Source organism: Indicator indicator, chromosome 9, assembly GCF_027791375.1.
Source record: "Indicator indicator isolate 239-I01 chromosome 9, UM_Iind_1.1, whole genome shotgun sequence".
In the NCBI taxonomy this organism is placed as follows: Eukaryota; Metazoa; Chordata; class Aves; order Piciformes; family Indicatoridae; genus Indicator; species Indicator indicator.
Window position 1 is genome coordinate 12,738,173 of NC_072018.1, and position 19,871 is coordinate 12,758,043.

Here is a 19,871-nt window from a genome sequence, read left to right on the forward strand (position 1 = left end):
TCTCTTTCCTTCTGCAAAGTGTTTGGTTAGAAAGCAACCTATACTGTGTGATTCTTGGCTTTGGTTTTAAATAATATAGAAAATTATTGAATCCTTGTTTCAGGATATATGGGAGTAATCAGGGGTTTATGTCAGAAATATCCTTTCAAAAAGAGGAACCAGCACTTAGTTGCATATAATTTGCCATGAAAGCAGGGCATACAAAAGGGCTGATTAAAGCAGAAATTGCTGCATTTTCTGTTTTTAAGTAAACATAAAGATCCTAAAATTCCCCTGTAAGGTACACTTTCCCTTACAGGATAAAATGGAATTAAAATAGTGTCAATAAATTGTGTGAGAGACTGTATCAGTCTGTGCATTGATAGTCTGTGCATGCAGGATAAGAACATTGACTGCCTGCTAATCTATTCCCAGATGGAGGTGGATGCAGACGAGAAGCGCCATCGCACACGCTCCAAAGGTGTTCGAGGTACGTCTCTTGCTTCAGTAAATCACTCAAGGCCCCTGCTCAGGGTGACCTTCATCCTCCAAAATCTCTTTGCACAATTCATTCTGACCCTTGCTTTTACACAACCTTTCTGGTAATTTTCTGTAGAAGAGGGGTACTTGTAATAGATGATAAATTTTTATATATTTTCCATCTCTCTGCAGTTCCCGTGGAACCAGCCATACAAGAGCTGTTCAGGTTAGTGCTCTGAGTGTAAAATGTATCCCCATTAGCAATTTAGAAAATTCATGCCTTTTAATGGGTATAATGCACTTTCAAGTTCATTGGTGGTTTGCTCATGCCCTGCTGCACTGATGAAATTAATTCCCTCAAGACTTGCTAATAAAAAGCATCCCCTCTTTTTTTTTTTTTCTCCCTTCAGTTATTTGATTTCTCTTTCTGTCTTTGTGCCCTCCATCTCTGTAATACCTACTGCTTGCTTTTAGTATAATCTTCCAGCACACACCAGCACCTGTATAATTAATTCGCTCATTCTCTTTTGCAGCTGTCCCACTCCTGGTTGCGATGGCAGTGGTCATGTTAGTGGCAAATATGCAAGGCACAGAAGGTAATATCTGTAATTTTTCATAATTTTGTGAAAAGATTTGGTAAACAAGTTAGCCTGCATGACCTTGATAAGCCAAACAATGATGAACATTAGTAATTAGACATTCCAGAAGCAATTTGGGTTCTATTTTTTTTTCCTGACTTGCATTTTTGCTGAGGAATCTTGTTCTTGTCGTCAGTGTTCTCTTGATTTTTGCATACAGTTCTCTTGTTATGTGTAGCAAATGAAAATTTGGCCCTACTGACATGTTGGTGCCAGAATGCCTTCTTTTATTTCATCTGTTTTGTAACTGAATAAAAACTAGCTTCTGACCATTTTAAGTTTGGTGATCAGGTTAGATTCAAAAGTTGAAGGCTAAGACAAATCAGTGATAATAAGACTTTACGGTTCAAATGTTACATAATAATTATAAATACCTTCAGTTTCTAAGCCATGAAATGTGGAGACATCTCCTTTAAGAAAATGTTTTTTAGGTGTTTATTGTTACTAATATATCGAAGTAGCATGTGTTACACATGGTACCTGTCCTTCAAAATAATTTAGAGCTCACTCGTTACATTTCTGCATCCACAATGTCAGCCTTCAGTAGTGTTGTACATCTGTAGAAGCAGCATTCCCTTCCTCAGCCATTTGTCCATGAATTTCTTGTGCAGTATTTTGAAAATTTAACAGCTCCAGAATACATGAATTTTTCTCATGTGCTCTGCATTTCATTTGACATATTTTTTACAGCAGCCTGATGCAGGAGATAAAATGGCTGATGTTTTGGCCATCCCTCTTCTGAATGGAGGGAGGTGTTCCAACCAGTGTTAGATTCTCCTGAAGTTGTTAAGATATTTTTTTCATTCTTGACTTTCTCAGGTTTGAAAGCACTTATGGAGTTTATGAGAACATGTATTTCACAGCAAATCTAATAACTGCTCTGTAATGTGGGTATATGGCTTTTATGAATTAAGTGGAAATTACACATTTGTGGTTAATGCATTTATTTGAAACAGGAAAAGATACCGACAGTCACGTGTCAGTTCACTCAGTGCCACTCAGTCCACTCATATTACTTCTTTCTTGTCAGTGAAAGCAGTTTAGGGACAAGTCTATAAACTTCTTTCATAATTAGAGCAAGAAAAGAGGTATGCCTGATATTAAAATTCTTTTGGATTACATTTAAGCAATGCAAAACATAAAATAATTCTATTCACTTTTTTATTCTCTCTCCTTTTTTTTTCTTTTTTTTTTTTCCACTCATAAAAGTGGAAATGTTTTGGGGGGTTATTTGAAGGGTTTGGTTAGATTAGAATGCTGATTTAGGAAAAGTAGCCAAAGATTATTCGTCTTCAATTCTTCTTTAATGATTCTTCTTAAATTCACTGTTGACTCCTAAATTCAAACTGTGGTTTTCTTCTGTCCATTTTCTTCATGTAAATACAAGCCTAATCAGTAATTAATGAATGGCACCAAATACTTCTTTTCCCTCAGAAATTTCATGAGCAGTCAACAGTTAAATGATATGATTTTAATGTCCTTTCTAGTTACAAGATTGTAACTACACATATTGCTTTACACTTCATGGGATTTGCATACAGATTTCAAAAACAAAAGTCTTGGAACATACAGAGAGGAACTCTTTAACTGACTTCTCAATTGCTCTAACTTCTGAGTGTCCATGCTTGTATAAAATCCCCCTTTCCTGGGAAGCAGGAAGGAATAGATGTGAAGTTTGGAAGTAATACATGGAGTTTTGAGATGTTGATTCCTTATTTTGCTTTCATGACATGATTCTGGTATGTCAGTACATGAACAGACTGAATCTCAGAGCTGTTAATTAAATGAAATTTTGGGCAGATGCGCAAATAGAATTTGGAAATACATCAAAAATTCCTTTTTTTTTTTCCTACTGGCCAAGGAATTTGTGGGATTTTTATATTTTCTTGTCACCCTGATTGCCAATCCACTAATCAAAACATATTTAACCACTATATATTTTGTTTAGTGTAAAAACACAAAGTTCTTTGTTGAGGTTTACAATGTATGTATCTATTTTCTAATAATTTTTTATCTAGTCCAAGCAACGCCTACTAAATTTAAGTTTTCGAAAGAACTTGAAGGAATTTATTGTTTTCTATTTTTTTTCCTATTTTGCTATTTGGATGGGAAAGATCCTCAAACATTTCTTTCAAGGAAATCAGACTGGTTTAAAATTTTGATGTGTTCAGGGAATTGCATATCTCAGCTGATGCCTAACTCGATTCCGTTTAGACCTACAGAGCATTTTAATGAGGTTAAGACCTTTCCATTCACAATACCAGACCAGCTCGTTATTAGGAATGTAATGCATTTGCTTCCACTAGATGTAGTCAGAGCTCTCCAGAATCCTATTTCTTCTATAACATCTTGAAATCCCTGGAATTTCAGGGTGTTTTTTTTTTTTTTTAATTGCAATTTTTTCCCTTCAATACCAATGTGACAGTGAAAACCTTGTTTAAATACAACATTAAACATGAACTGAAATAAACAGATCTTCTCAAATTGGCAGACAGATTCAGGGAATGAAATGTTGTTCTGCTGATAAAATATTAGGTAAAAAAGTAGAGTTTTATCATATGCTTTGTGCATCAGTTGTATTTTTAATTATGAAAGGGCTGCAATGTCAGGGTTAGGTAGGGAAACAAGCCGGTCTTATTTCCTTTGAGGTATATGAAAACACAAGACTGTGACTACTTAGGGTAACAGTGGCAACAGCTTGTATCATTTCCATCTTTTTGATGTTTCCTTTGTGTGAAACCGTAGTTTGAAGTGAAATCTTGGATGACTGGATCGGTACTCTGCTTTCAGCTCTTAAGTTTGGAGCTTAATTTTAGCTTGTTAGCTGGGCACGCTGCTAGAGAGCTGTGATGTACAGGCTTCTCTGCAGGGCACTGTAGGATGGGATGCTAGCATCTTTCAAATTAACTCAGTGAAAGAACTTCTCTCCAGTGACTACAAAGAAAACTCAGAAAGCTTAACATCCCAGTTTGGGTGCTGAGAGAATGTGCCCAAAGTTAGGTGGTGTGCCTTCCTTCTTCAGAGCAGGTTAATCACTTATACCAAGAAACCTGAAGCTATCATGGACCTTCTACTACCCTCTGATACACAGCATGATGTAAAGCTTACTCAGATAGGTCTTCAATACCTGTTATTTATGTTCCCAGACACCAGCACCTTAACTACTCAGCTCATACAGTTAAAGAAATGCATGTATTTTTGCAGTATCAGGTCCTAAAAAAAATAAAAACAAAAACAAAGGTTGGGAAAGATGTGAAAACAAAACGAAAACCAAGAAAGAACAGACAATAACCAAGAAATTACCAAAGATACTTAAATAAAAACTTCTTTACTTTGAGAGTGCTGGAACACTGAAACAGGCCACCCAGAGAGCTTGTGGAGTCTTCTCTGAAGACTTTCAAAAGTCCACCTGGAAGCATTCCTGTGCAATATGATCTAGGTGACCCTCCTCTGGCACGGCATTGGATTAGATGGTCTCTGGAGGTCTCTTCCATTTTGTGGTAGCCTGTGACACGTTTGGATAGTGATGGAAGCAAGAAAAGAATTCAAATCTTAGGAGTGAAAAACCATCTCCCTGGACCATGCTTCTGATACTATTTTATTCACTTGGCGGCTTTTCAGGCCCACTGTCATCACAGCATAATAATGAACAGTATTCTTATATGTTCAGAGCTGTGGATTAGTTTTGAACAATGAGTTCGGTCCAGATACTTGAATAGCAGTTACCCAAACTATACCTGAAGACTGTTCCCAGAACTGTGTTTTCTGGACATCGTTTGGCTAAGTGTCTGAAGAAAAATTTGAGTGTTCTTTCATTGCAATTAGTAGGAGCTTTTCCATTTTCGTTAATCAGCTTTAAAGACACATTCTGCTATGCAAATATAAATGAAAACCAAGTCCATTTTGTGCTCTAAGTGCTGCAAGTGCAAATCCCATTAGGCACTGTGGAATAACTGGGGGCAAACTGGCCTGTGCTATTTACTGAGTAGGTGTGAATGACAGAAATATTACAAATATTACACCCTACTGTGCTTCTGTGCAGTTAGCTCTTTTTTTTTTTTTTTAACATCATGTACTGAATACATGCCTATGTTTTACCATGCCAATAGGTATGTAGACAGATTGTAAAAACCCTAACTAGACTCCATTAAAAAGATACTGATTAGGTGCAGTGGCCTATTTTTAAAGCTTTGTTACCACATAGGGTTTTTGTGTTTGGTTTTTTTGTTTTCTTTTTTTCTCGAGTAACAAAAGCAATTAGATTCTGTAATGGGTTAATCACTTACCATAATGCTGCATGCTTCAGAATGAAACACATTCTAGCAAATAAGAGCCCTAAACAGAATGTTAAGATGGTAGAGTGGCACTCTGTATATTAATTTAGGATTCTTTTAACGCATGTACCAGTGCATGTTTGAAAGCAGACAAAGCCATCATATAGAGATTCAAGCAAAACACAATCTTAGCCTGAAACAATATGCATCAAATTTCAGTGAGGGATGAATTGTTAAGGCTAAATGAGAAACCTTCAAATTTAAAATGGAAATACTGATAGAGGCCTCACTATATCATGAATTTTAATTTGATTGCTGAAAATAAGAATTCAGATGATATAAACTATCTTAAACATTTCATCTACTGAGGAATTCTGTGTGCCTTTTCTTCACTTCTTATTACAGTAAGTGATTTATTTTTTTGCATTAATCACCGATACAATGTCTTGAAAAAAAGAAGTGAGTCTCAAAAATGAAGAGACTCTGTAAAGTAATGTTTAGGTCTCTAATATATGAGTCCTTTCTAACCTCATAAAATACATTGCATTTTAATTTTCCACCCAATTGCTCATTATCATCATCATCAGTTCTTTGTTTCTTTATTAGACTGTCCTTATTTCTGTTATATTATTCAGGTAGAATTGTTTTGACCATGTTTCAGTTTTGTAAACATGAGATTTGTCACTTTATACAACAGATTTATTTGAATTTATAAATACCTTAGAGTTCAGCATTGCTGTTTTGATTAGGACAAGCCCCTCATACCATTCTATCACCTTGTCATTATATACTGTGCTTTAGTCATCTGTATTTTAGAATAGAGTGTGTGAAATGATTCAAGCTCCCAAACTTCAAAATTAAGACTCAAATATCTCCCTCTTATTAGAAAATTATTGAATTTCTGTGTCTTCTTGTGCCATATTTCTTATTCAAATTTTTTTTTTCTTTCTTTCTTTTTTTTTATATACCTTTTCACCCACCAGTTTGATTGCCATGGCTGCAGCCGTGGGTGAATAATTGCCTGTCTTCACAGGAGCATGTTCTGGAGCTAAAGTCGAGTGCTTGCTTCCTGATGTATGCCTCATTTGGATTCTGCCGACAGCCTAGGGGCTGTATTATTCATGCCTTGACAGATAGCACTCACTAAAAGCTTTGGAACAGGGCCAGGTACTGGCAGAGAGATAGTGGAGCATTGCAACTTGCAACTGAGAGGAGCATCTATAATACAAAAAAGAGAAATCCTCATACCTCCCTTTTCCTGGTCTCACTTTGATAGAGAATTCATTTGCATCAAAATAAAATACCCTAAAAATAAATATTTTTTTTTTTCCTAAACCATGCTTGAAAGTTTTAACACAATTTTCCACATTTAATTGCAAAGCTGGTTTTAATTAGGAAGGCCCTGCATGTGAAAAATGAAGATTCACTTGGGTGAGTGTAACACATTGCAGTGTCTGCTGAATGCTCTAATTAATGTATGGCTGCTGTACAACAGGGTGCACTGTGGGATGTTTATGAAAAATTCTGTGCACACAGTCAGTCTATCCATATTCTAGTTCTTGAATCTACAAGAATAAATAACTTTCCCCCCCTCCCTTTTATTCTTTATGAGACATCATTGTACATGCCATCACTCCATCCATAAACTTTATGGCATGCCTGTCCTTTTTAATGTTTGTCAATGCTATTGTAAATCAGGAGCCAAGACATACATATTTTAACATTAATTTGATAGGAGAGCATGGCTGCACGCTGTGTACAACCCCAGGTCCACTGATGTGTTTGTGCTAAAGCCTGTCCACCGAACAGTGAGGTTCTTGTTGCTTGCTTTTATGATACTGGGAAATATCCCACTGAATGCTAGATGTATAGATAAATGCATGTTCATTTTTAAGCCTTTTTTTTTTTTTTTGACAGTGTCAAATAATGATAAAAAGATTCACTGGATGTTTATGTGAGGAAAAGTCATACTCTGACCCTTCCTTTGTGATTTAATTCTATTTAATGTAATGGTATATTTGCTAAGGATTTTGGTTAGCTGTGGTATATACCAAGAATAACGTTATAAATATATTTTATATAAAACAATCCACCATGTAGGGTTTGCAAAAAAAAAGAAAAAAAAATCATAAATGAAGTTTTAGTGCTTTATTAAATCCAGCTAAAGGGAAATAAGTAAATAAGTGAGGGAGCAGAGGGATTTTCAAACAGAACACTGCAAACAATAAATAAATGTGCTGACAGAGAATCCATAATGTATTAGAGGTCTGTATTGGCTGCTGTCTGCTTTCAGCAATATATCCTTTGTCTGATTGTTGATTAATGATTGGAAAGGTGCAAAGCTGGGTCTGAAACATCAACCAAATATACTCCAGCAATTGGTGTGTGGCTCTGCATTCCAGTGGGCATTGTCTAAAGGTGACCACACAAAGGAATCACAGTTCAGATCCTCCTATCACCTAGACTGGGAATAGCAACTTCAGTGGCAGCAAGTATCAGGATCTGCCTGCGCCAGGAGTATGAGACTAATAAAGGCGGTGGAGCAGGGGGGAAATAAAGTCAGAGACAGGAGGAGGGAGGGAGCTGACCCAACTGTGCAGCAACAGCAAATAGCAGCTTTGGGATGTGCTTTCTGCAGTGTGTTCCCAGACTGATGTGTTGATGAAATGATATGCTCATTTGCTTGTATTTGCTTTTGCCTCGTGGCAGAGAAAGCTAATGGTATCTGGGGGTGCATTAAGAAGAATGTGGTCAGCAGGTCGAGGGAGATTCTCTTCCTCCTCTACTCTGACCTGGTTAAGCCACACCTGGAGTATTGTGTCCAGTTCTGGGCTCCCCACTTCAGGGAGAGGGAACTGCAATGGGGTACAAAGTTGACTGGGGGACCAGAACAATCAGGAGGATGGGGCCAGGCTTTTTTTCAGTGGTGTCCAGTGACAGAACAAGAGGTAAAGGGCAGAGACTTGAACATAGGAAGTTTCATCTAAACATGAGGAGGAACTGCTTTATATTAAGGGTGGTAGAGCAGTGGTACAGGCGAGAGGTGGTGAAGTCTCCATCTCCATAGTCCTTCCATACTTGCCTGGACACCATGATTTGCAACCTGTTTTAAGTGAACTTGCCTTGGCAAGGGAGTTGGACTAGATGCTCTTCAGAGGTCCCTTCTAATCCCCATAATTCTGTGATTTCAAACAGCAAAGAGTGGGCATGTTTCGCAGGTGGCAGTCTCCTTACAGCCACAGTGATTTCTGTGGAAAGATCTGTCTGGTTATGTTGCCACTGGCCACAAAATAAATGCAAACCATAAAGTATAGGAAAGAAAATTTAAAAAAAGAAAATAAGTAGCCATACATGTGGGTTTTTTTCCCTTTGGCTATGGGGAATTCACAGAATCCCAGAATCCCAGCATGGTGGGGGTTGGAAGGGACCTCTGTGGATTGTCTAGCCCAACCCTCCATGTTCACCTACAGCTAATTTCACAGAATGACATCCAGGCAGGTTTTGAAAGTCTCCAGAGAAGGAGGCTCCACAAGCTCTCTGGGCAGCCTGGTCCAATGCTCTGGCACGCTTACAGGAAATAAGTTTTTCCTTATGTTTCAGTGGAATTTCCTGTGTTCTAGTTTGAGCCCACTGCCCCTTTGTCCTACCATTGGGCATGTGAATAGAGCCCAACCCCATCCTCATGACCTCCAGCTTTAGATATTTATATGCGTTCAGAAGATCCCTTCTCAGTCTTCTCTTTTCCAGGCTAAACAGCCCCAGGTCTATTGCCCTTTACTTGCCAGAGATGCTTCAGTCCCTTCAGCATCTTTGTGGACAGACTCTTTCCAGTATTTTCCTGTCTCTCTTGATATAGGGAGTCCAGAAGCAGATACAGTACTCCAGATATGACCTCACCAGGGCAGAGCTGATGGGAAGAACCTTCCTCACCCTGCTAACCACACTTTTCTTAAAGTGCAACCCAGGATATCATTGGCATCTTTGGCCACAAGAGCACATTGCTGGCTCATGGTGAACTTGTCCACCAGCACTTCCAGGTCATTCTCTGTAAAGCTGCTTTCCAGCAGCTCATTCCCTCACCTGTACTGGTGCACAGGGTTATTCCTTTCCAGATGTAGGACTCTGAATTTACCCTTTTTGATCTTTATGAAGGTCCCTTTTACCCACTTCACCAGCTTGTCTAGGTCCCACTGAATGGCAGTAGAGTCTTCTGCTGTCAGCCACTCATCCCAGTTTTGTATCATCAGCAAACTTACTGAGGGTATACTCTATACCTTATTCCAGATCATTGATGAATATGTTGAATAAGACTGGATACAGCAGTTGACCCCTCAGGAGCCAGTAGCTGTAGGCTTCCAACTAGACCCTGCACCATTGACCACAGTCCTCTGAGCTCTGTCCTTCAGCCAGTTCTCCATCCACCTCACTGTCCACTCATCTAACCCATGCTTCCTAGGCTTACCAGTAAGGATGTTACAGGAGATGGTGTCAAAAGCTTTGCTGAAGATGAGGTACACAACATCCAGTGCTCTTCTTACATCTATCCATCTTGTTACACCATCACAGGAGGCTATCAGATTGGTCAAACATGATTTCCCCTTGGTGAATCCATGCTGACCACACCAAATAACCTTATTTTCCTCCATGTGCTTAGAGACAAGATCTAGAATGAGCTGTGCTGTTGACTTTCCATGAATATAGTTGAAGCTGACTGGCCTGTAATTTCTTGGATCCTCTTTCCTGCCTGTTTTGAAGACTGGATTGACACTGGCTTTCTTCCAGTTCTCAGGCACCTCTCCTGTTCTCAATGACCTTTCAAAGGTGATAGAGAGTGACTTAGCTACAACATCAGACAGCTCCCTCAGCACTCATGGGTGCATCCCATCAGGGCCTATGGATTTGTGGGTGTTTGTCTTGACTAGATGATCTGTGACCCAAATCTTCACCAAGGGAGAGTCTTTCTTTGTGTTTTCTCTTTTACCTCCAGGGAGGAACTTGGATTCCTGAGGGTCAATCATAGCAGTAAAGACTGAAGCAAAGGCGGCATTCAGTAACACCACTTTCTCTGTATCCTCTGTCACCTGAGCACTCACCTCATTCAGTAGCAGGCCCACTTTTTTGTTGGACTTCTTTTTGTTACTGATGTAATTGAAGAATCCCTTTTTGTTGTCATTGACAACTCTTGCCAGATTTAATTCTGAGAGCCTCAGCCTTCCTCATTGCATACCTACAAAATCTGATAGAGTTTCTATATTCCTCCTATTTCACCAGTGCTTTTTCCCCACATTCTGTAAATTCCCTGTTTCTATCTGAGTTTTTCCAGAGGCTCCTTATATATCCATGCAGCTCTCCTACCTCTCTCACTTGATTTCTTACTCATGGAGATGCACCAGTCTTGAACTTGTAGGAAGTGATGCTTGAATATTAATCAGCTATCTTGAGCTGCCCTACCTTCTAGAGTCCTGTTCCAGGACTTCAGTTCTCCTGAAGTTCAGGATTACAATCCTATTTATTGCCCTGCTTCTTTTTTTTGCATCATCCTGAACTCTGCTATCTCATGGTCATGGCAACCAAGGCTGCCTTCAGCCTTCACATCCCCAACCAGACCTTGTTTGTTTGTTAACACAAGGTCCAGCAGCACACCTGTCCTTGCAGGGTCTTCCACCACCTGTGTTAGAAAGTTACTATCAATGCACTGCAGGAACCTCCTGCATTGTGTGTGCCTCACTGCATAGCCTTTCCAGCATTTACTGGTTTGATTGAAGGTCCCTGTGAGAATCAAGGCATGTGATGCTGAGGCTACTTTCAGCTGTCTGTAGAAGGCCTTATCAACTTCATCTGCTTAATCAGGTGGCTTATAGTAAATACAGCAGTGTCACCCACATTAGGCTGCCCTTAATTTGTGCCTGTAGACTTTCAGCAAGTTCCTCTTTCTCTCCTTGGCAGAGCACTATACATTCCAATTGTTCTCTCACAAAACCAGCAACTCTACCACCTCACCTTGTTAATCTGTCTTTCCTAAAAAGTGCTGTCCATGGCAACACCCCAGTCATGTGAGCCATCCCACCATGTCTCTGTAACTGCAATGAGATCACGGCCCTGTGACTGCACCCACACCTCTAGTTCTTCCTGCTTATTCCCTGTTCTGCATGCACTGGTGTACAGGCATTTCAGAGAGGTACTTGAGCCAGGTTTCCCTGGAGGGATGCAAGAGGATCCACCACAGTCATACATACCTCTGAGTGGTTGGCACTGGCTCACATCTTGGGACACAGCTGAGGAACATCTGATGCTCCTTTTGTAGGGCTGAGCTATTCCCTGGTTGAATGGGATGACGCAAGCTTTGTCATCTTGGATCCTGCTCTGAGTCCTTCAGTTTAAAGCCCACCTCACCAAGTTGGACAGCCTGCTACCAAAGATTCCCTTGCCTTTTTGAGACTGGTGTATTCCATCCCTTCCTAACAGGTTATAGTCATCAAAGAGTGTCCCATTGTCATAAAACCCAAAACCCCTGTGATGGCACCAGCCATGAAGTTGATCTTGATTATTTATCTACTTCTGGCTGCCTCCTTTTTTCTAACTGGTAAAATGGAGGAAAAAGGTTGGGCACCAATGTTTTTCACCCTCAGGGATTTATAGTCCTTCTTGATTCTACCCAGGTTCTGGCTCACAATATCATGACCACATGGAAGAGTAACAGTGGATAGTAGTCAGTGCTCTTGACAAGTTGTGTGCCCTCTTGACAGTAACTCAGATCTACCTCCCAGAATCACAGAAACATTCAGTTTGGAAATGACCCTTGGGATCACCAAGTCCAACCCATAACCCTGCTGTACAAGGTTCACCCCTAAACTATGTTCATAAGCACCACATCCGGGGCTGGTGACTCAACCACCTCCCTGGGCAGCCCATTCCAATGCCAGACCACTCTTTCTGTGAAAAAAAGGTTTCCTAATGCCCAGTCTAAACCTAGCCAGTCACACCTTGAGGCCATTCTCTCTTGTTCTATCACTGATGACCTGTGTGAAGAGACCAGCACCAACCTCTCTACATCTTTTCAGGTAGTTGTAGAGAGTGATGAGGTCTCCCCTCAGCCTCCTCTTTTTCAAACTAAACAGCTCCAGCTCCTTCAGTCACTTTTCATAAGATTTATTCTCCAGGCCCTTCCCCAGCTTTGTAGCAGGTCTCTCATGAGTCTCTGTCAGGTTGGCAGATGTCCCTTAACAGTGATCCCTACGAGCACACATTGTTTCTTTTAATGGTGTCATCTGCATACTGCTGGTGAAGTTTCTCTATGGAGAGCTTGTTCTCAGATGTCTGTAGATGTCAAAGCTCCTATCTGTTTCTGATGATGATGATGTTAGAGGATGGATGAAGTAGAGTTATGCCTTTTTGGGTCACCAGGTTCCAAGGTGCCTCTTTCTCACTGAAAAAACCTATCTCCATTTCAGCTCCTCTAGTGCTGTGTGCTATTCTTCAGTTACTGGAAGGTTGCTGTACAGTCTTCCTGTAGCCTTCTCTACTCCAGGCCGAGCAACTCAAACTCTATCATCTTTGTAATGATAAGACAATACTACATTTAGAATCAATTCTAGTTTCCTTATTTCAGAATGTGTGAAATATTTTTACATTTCTTTAAAAACATCAATTCTGAGCTTTTAGGAGCACAGAATATTGAAAAAAATCTCTTTATTATTGTGTGTTTTAGTGATGATGCGGTCATGGTTATTAGCCTTACCTGAAGCCAGAAAAGCCATGAGTAACATTGTGCACTGGACTGAAGGTACTACAGAGGTGCCTTCACTATCTTACCAGCAGTTCTTCTGAGCAGTAGCATAGCTGCTGTGTGTGTAAACGGTTTACAGATTGAAACATCTCAAGTCAGAGCTTTTGAGATAGGATAATGTTTAGACAGGGAATCTCACCTTGCTCCAGTGTCCAGCCAACACAATTCACAGAACTTTGGAAAAGTTTTATCAATAGGTGGCACTCATGCTATCAGAGGTTACCATTGGCCTGCATCCTATTTTCCATCCCAGTGAAAATTGAACTCTGCTAGAATCTTGGGGGGGGGGGGGGGGGGGGAGGGGAAGACCCAGGAGAAATCATATCAGTAAAAGTAAAGTTATAGCCATTTTTTTCTTTCAAACCCTAAGTATTACCTGGGCTAGCAACAGAACATGAAGAAAAAAGGAAACCAACTCAAATATGAAGGAACCAGAAACCAATGGCTATCTACCTTCTGCATGTTTTAAATCCCTAGCCCAGCCTAGCAGAAAAATCTGCCTCTGTAGAAGTAGGAGAGAAATGAAGAGTAAAGAGGCGATAAAATGAAATAAGGCTGTAGGAAAAAAGGGAGAAAGAACAGTAGTTTGGTGATGGTTGTCTGGTGTTTTTTTCTCCTTAAAAATACATTATAATGTGTCTTTAAAGACTTATATTGAAGTTTTTCAGTAAGTTGAGACAGCCCTTTCAAAGACATCACTTCTCATTAGTGGCTGACCTGAAGTACTGTTTCTAGTGATGTCAGCTCAGGACAAGGAAAAGAGAGGTTCTCCTAAGCCATCTTTGATGACAATAATAAATCTAAATAAATGCATCCATGGTGCAGAATCAAATGCCCAAGGGACAGATAGCTCCTGAAGACATCCTCAACAATATGCAGCTCAAGACACATTAAACAGTGATAATGTCAACCAGATAAGTGGACCTACCAAGTTAATTTCCTGGATACTCATCTACATCACCTCCCCAAGAAAATCTTGAAGCTTAGTGATGGCATGAAAAGGAACTGCAGAAGGGAGTGTTCTTTGGTATTTTAAAGAACCAGCAGCATCACACGTAGGTATGCATAGAAGAGTGGACAAGGGGTGTCACGCCTAAGAGAAAATATTGCTGTGATTGAAGTTAGGCCTGTGTCCTAAATCTAGGATTTATGATGAAATTGGTAATACTGTAATGCCAAATGAGATAGAACAGGATGTAATTGACTTTAAATGCCAATACCAGCCATTTAAACCAGCTTTTTTATTCAGTTCCCTGGGGCTGAGAGAGTTCTCTCTGCCATCAGTACTTTATTTAAAGTAATGAGGAGGCCACTGAATTGGATGAACAAGTAGGGATGAATGTTTTCTGTCTATCTGGTAATCGTGAAATTCACCAGTGATAGGCACCTACTCTTTCCACTCTCATAATGTCTCCAGGAGAAAATATTACCTATACTTTGTGAATGGGAATAAGTGTTGCAAATAAAGGGAACTGGGATGGTCTAGTCTGGAGACAAAGATGCTGAGGGGAGATCATCTTGCTCTCTACAACTCCCTGACTGGAGGTTGGAGCAAGTTTTCATCAGGATGTTATCTTCCTCTGTACTCAGCACTGGTGAGGCCACACCTTGAGTGCTGGGTTCAGTTTTGGGGCCCTCAGAACAAGAAAGACATTGAGGTTCTGGAGAAGGGCAACAAAGCTGATGAAGGATCTGAAGATCAGGTCTTGTGAGGAGCAGCTGAGGGAACTGGAGTGGTTTAGTCTGGAGAAAAGAAGGCTGAGGGGGGAGATCTTCTCCCTGAAAGGAGGCAGGAGTGAGGTGGCAGTTGGTCTCTTCTCCCTAATAACAAGTGATAGGATGAGAGGAAATGGCCTCAAGTTGTACCAGGGGAGGTTTAGGTTGGATATTAGAAGAAACTTCTTGACTGAAAGGGTTCTCAAAGACTGCAATAGGCTCCCCAGGGCGATGGTTAAATCCACATCCCTGGAAGGGTTTCAGAGGCACAGAGGTGGTACTGATGGACATGGTTTAACACCACCGTTGGTAGAGTTAGAGAATGGGTTGAACTTGATGGTCTTTTCCAAATGAAACAATTCTATGATTCTGTGATGAACACTAGGGCTAAAACCTGGCTTGCATTCAAATTCTGCTTTAAGTCATCTGGAATGGACCCTCATCATCCCTCCCTTATTTTGGTCCTAACTCTGAAGTCAAAGTAAAACTATACTTCTAAGCATGTCCCAGTTTTTAATTTTCTGCCAGGAAACATTTATTTGGGTATCTTGATACTTGTGTCATACCAAGAACATAAAATAGTTAGTGCATCTTTAATCTCTTATCTGCTTATTTCAATGCATCAGGGTTTTTTTTAAAGTCCTCCAATTTGTCATCTATACAAGCATGGCACTTGCTCATAGTTTCATTCTTTGTCAATAGGAGTTAGGCCACATTTCTCCCACTAAGATGTCAGGATGTTTGTATTCTCTTTTCTTGATCTGTTATTGTTTTATGGACAACAGCATATCTGAAAAGAAGAGGGAAGCATATAGTTTTGTAACTTTGAGCAGTCGTTTGGAGAGAGAAGAACACTATTTCTATTTCTAGAAGTCAGACACATTTTAGAGTGCAGTGGACTGAATCCTTCTCAGGTAGCAAGGAACGTGTAAATGTTTTCTTTTGTGTGAAGTATTAGAGAACTGGGCACTCTTGATGCAGAATACTAGGAAACTTCATGAGCAAAGAGTCTTCTAAGAGGTGTGAAATGAAGCCTCAGTCACCCCTGGCAAAAGAGAATATTAAATAGAAATTTCTTAAATGTTTGTATATTCTAGATTAAATAATTCTGAAACTGGGATTGTGATTCCTCCTCTGACCATCTCCTAATCAAAAGACTTGAGTTAATTTCTGTTTCTGTAAGAAAAATGAAGGCTTGAAGTGATTAATTGCAGGAGCAGAAATCCCCCTCTACAGAAAATGTCAGTCTGGATTAACAGTGTCTACATTCTGCTGTATGTTAAGTGTCTACTTTTCCCTGGGTATTAGAAAAGGAGCAGACGTACCTCTCTGGGATGTTAGGATCCCACAGCATAGCTCTGCATATAAACTGAGAGCTGTAATGCCTTTTCTCCCTTGGTAAACTCGTAGTTCGTGACTCTCTCTGCTACCACACAAGAAATCTGCGTCACAGCCAGAAGTTGAGTCATGCCTCTGAATTATTCTACAGTGCCTTTTGCTTTAGACCATCCTTCTTATATTAAAAGTTCATTTATACAAAGATTAGCAAGGTGGGGTTTTTTTGCTGTTGAGTATTTGCAAGGACAATAAGACTTATGTGCTAGAAGAATTGATGTACTGTTTAATGTAGATTTTGTTTGGGCATGGTTTCTTCTAGGATGAAATAAAATTGGATATTACAAGAAACTTCTTGACTGAAAGGGTTCTCAAAGACTGGAACAGGCTGCCCATGGAGGTGGCTGAACCCCTGTCCCCTGGACGTGTTGAAAAGATGCAGATACGGTGATGAGAGACATGGTTTAGCAGCATAGTAGAGTTAGATAATGGTTGAACTTGTTGATCCTAAAGGTCTTTTCTAACTGGAACAATTATATGATCAATGAGAGTTAAGGGTTTCTTGGTCCTTAGACACCATAAAAAACTACTACAGGTGAAGAGGACAAGCAGTCATCTCACACAAGAGGGTATGTCCTATATCATGATATATATGATGAATGTTCTCTGATATGAGTCTTAGAGATGTTTGCATGTCACTAGTCTCCAAGAAAACAAAACAAAACCAAATTAACAAAACAAAAAAAAATCAAAACAAACAAACAAAACAAAAAAAACTGATTTTGAAAGTTTTTTCTCAGAGAATTCTCTGGATACCCCATACTTAGTCAAAGTCAAAGATGTGATGTCTCAACTAGACAGATAGCTGCTCCTCAGCCAATTTACTATGCTAACTGCATTTTATGCTCATCTAGCTTTTTCAACTGTTAATTTTAAAACTTTTCACAAGCATTAACAGAGTAGCCTCAGTGTATTTTGTGATGTTAAGTATCTGATCTCAAATGACACCAAAGATTGTATTCCTTATGATGTTGTACTACATTCACAAGAGGCATTGATTCACAAGACTGGTCATAGCAAGTTTTTACCAGTATTCATTTGAGATGGAAAGTGAGGAAAAAAGGAAAGGAAAAAAAAAAAAGAGAGAGAAGATTGTTTATCTGTCTGAAAATGTAGGAATAATCCTGGCAGAATGCAATTGTATGCCTTTAATTTGAGCAGGGTGTTAGAATGAAAATTTCTTGTTCTTAAAACACAAGACACTTAGCTCTTCCTTTTAATTCCATGTGACATAAGGTATTACCAGCTTTACAGTCCTCTGTCCCTTCCACAATGGTAAATTTGTTTCAGTGCTAATGGCAAGGAAAGTGTACTACTTTCTGAGTCATAGCACTGTCTCTGCAGCACCAAGGTGCTCCTTGCAAATACTGACATACTCAGAACTGACGTGGCCTGGCTTTGCTTAGCTTGTGAGACCTATAGAGATCACAGAGGAAGATGGACTCAGAAACTGAGTCAGAATTATAAAACAAATATTATTTTAGAAAGAATGCAAATAAATTCTGACTACTGTGTTAACTTCCTATCTTAGCAGTCAAGCTTGCTGCTTCTCGTTTATTAAAAGGATGTGGGAGGAAGGACTGAATAGTTGAAATGGTGTTGACTAAAACTTGAACCACTCATTTAAGATGTCAGCATTTAAGCAAAGCTATAAACCAGTAGAAACATTTTTTTTTCCTATCTATTATAATTGTGACTATTCGTTGAAAAATATAGGAGTCAGATTTGGAAATCACAGTGTAGTGAACAGCTTTGCTAGAACCACAACAGAACTATCACGGTGTAGATTTGTTAGTAACAGTTGTTTTGTTTTCTTTACATTTTAGATATACTATGGGTTAAACTGACCTCTTATGTAAGCAGGAGGAGAATTTCATTCCTCTTACACCAAGTCATTTTGTAATCATGTAGCTGTAGAACTCTAAAAAGAATTAACAAGATTCCCAGGAAGATGAAAATTTATTGGCCAGTCTGAAAAACAGAGATGATACCAAACTCCATGTTTTTTAAGCAATAAGGAAATTTAGAATAATCTGGTGAAGAGTTAGGTGTTATGGGTTTAGAACTGGGGGTCCTACCACAGAGATAAAAAAGTCCTCCAGGGACTAGATAGTCCCTTTCTGTCTTTTTGCCCTGAGTAGCTTGTGGCTCAAAATGAGGACACGAGGAAAGATTTTACTGACCACATTACAATATAGCTTTGCATGATACCAGATAATTTGAAACAAGCTCATATATGTGCAACTTATCTTCCATATCTTCAAACCCTCATAGAATCATAGAACTGTTTTGGTTGGGAAAGACCTCAAGATCATCAAGTCTAACTATCAGCCTAACACCACCATGGCCATTATACCATGTGCTGAAGTATTCTGTACAGTAAAATGTCTTCTCATACCTCACTGACCTCCTGTTTTGTACATTTACCTGTTAAGTAGAGATGAGAGAGAAGTTTTCCACCATTAAGATTCTGCCATCTGTGATTTTCATAAAAAAACATTTCAGTGTATAACACAAAATATATGCGCAAACATCGAGAGCACCGTTTAGGTATACCTTAGGTACCAAAACTGAAGAGAAGGATCCACAAAAATCCCAGGTCTGTAGTTGATCAAATTTGTAATAAAAAAATCTATTTGTGTATGCCCAGGGCTAATTTAGCTAAACTGTGCTGCTTAGTGTTTTCCACATGATAGAATGTTTGAGATTTGCAGACCAGCATCCTTTGATCCAGTGGGCACAACAGGCATTCTCTGCTCTCACTGTAATACGGGGATAGCACTGTTTTCTGCAAACACTATAGCAGTCACATCCCAGAAAAAAATATCATGATGGTGTGTCCTGGACCAGGAATGAGAATGCTGCCTCAGGAAGCAATGTACTGCTTCAATTTATCATCAGCCTGAGTTGATTCAAGCATAATGTTAATTCCCAGACCAAAGCCAGACCATAAGGACGACAGGCAAAGACTGACTAGGTTGCTGGTTGTTGAAGCCAGGTATGTGGATGGAAAAGACCATGAGAAGAGAGAGAGAGAAAAGCTAGTTTGATTAGAGGACTTCTCTAGGAGAACTACCTTTGAAGCTATAACAGATTAATCATAGAATCATAGAATGGTAGGGGTTGGAAGGGACCTCTGAAAATCATCAAGTCCAACCCCCTGCCAAAGGAGGATCACCTAGGGTAAGTCACACAGGAATTCATCCAGACTGGTCTTGGAAGCCTCTTGAGAAGGAGGTTTCACAGCCTCTTGGGGCAGACTGAGTGGTTTCCAAACAAAAGGAAAAGAAAGGATCTTCCATATTTTGGATAACTGTTTCAACCATAGTTGTTAGAAAAAAAGGCAAATAACATCTCAGCACTGGCTGTATCAAGACAGAGTCTATAGTAACACAGCTATCCATACTACAGGCATGATTTATGTACCTGCATCAAAGAGTATCTTTTTGGATTATGAGTCATCTTTTCAAGATGAGGGCTAAGTCAGACTTGCAAGTAGATGCAGGTGTCAGCAAGAAAGAGAGAAGTGATTTTTGGGAACATTCTTTTCCTGGTCCTTCATATTTCTTACCATAGATATACCACAGTCACCATGCTTGCTAT

The 19,871-nt window shown here is 39.6% G+C and overlaps 1 protein-coding gene across 4 annotated transcripts in view; it reads left to right on the forward strand.

Moving 5' to 3' along the window:
- The first annotated feature begins 414 nt into the window (after positions 1 to 414).
- The window catches only part of MYT1L (myelin transcription factor 1 like), a 131,692-nt gene continuing 112,235 nt past the window's right edge, over positions 415 to 19,871 (forward strand). For all 4 annotated transcript variants that reach the window (XM_054383856.1, XM_054383857.1, XM_054383854.1 and 1 more), the window contains exons 1-3: positions 415 to 469; positions 652 to 685; positions 993 to 1,055. In XM_054383856.1, coding sequence (XP_054239831.1) covers positions 415 to 469; positions 652 to 685; positions 993 to 1,055 — 152 coding nt within the window. The remainder of the gene's footprint in view (positions 470 to 651; positions 686 to 992; positions 1,056 to 19,871) is intronic.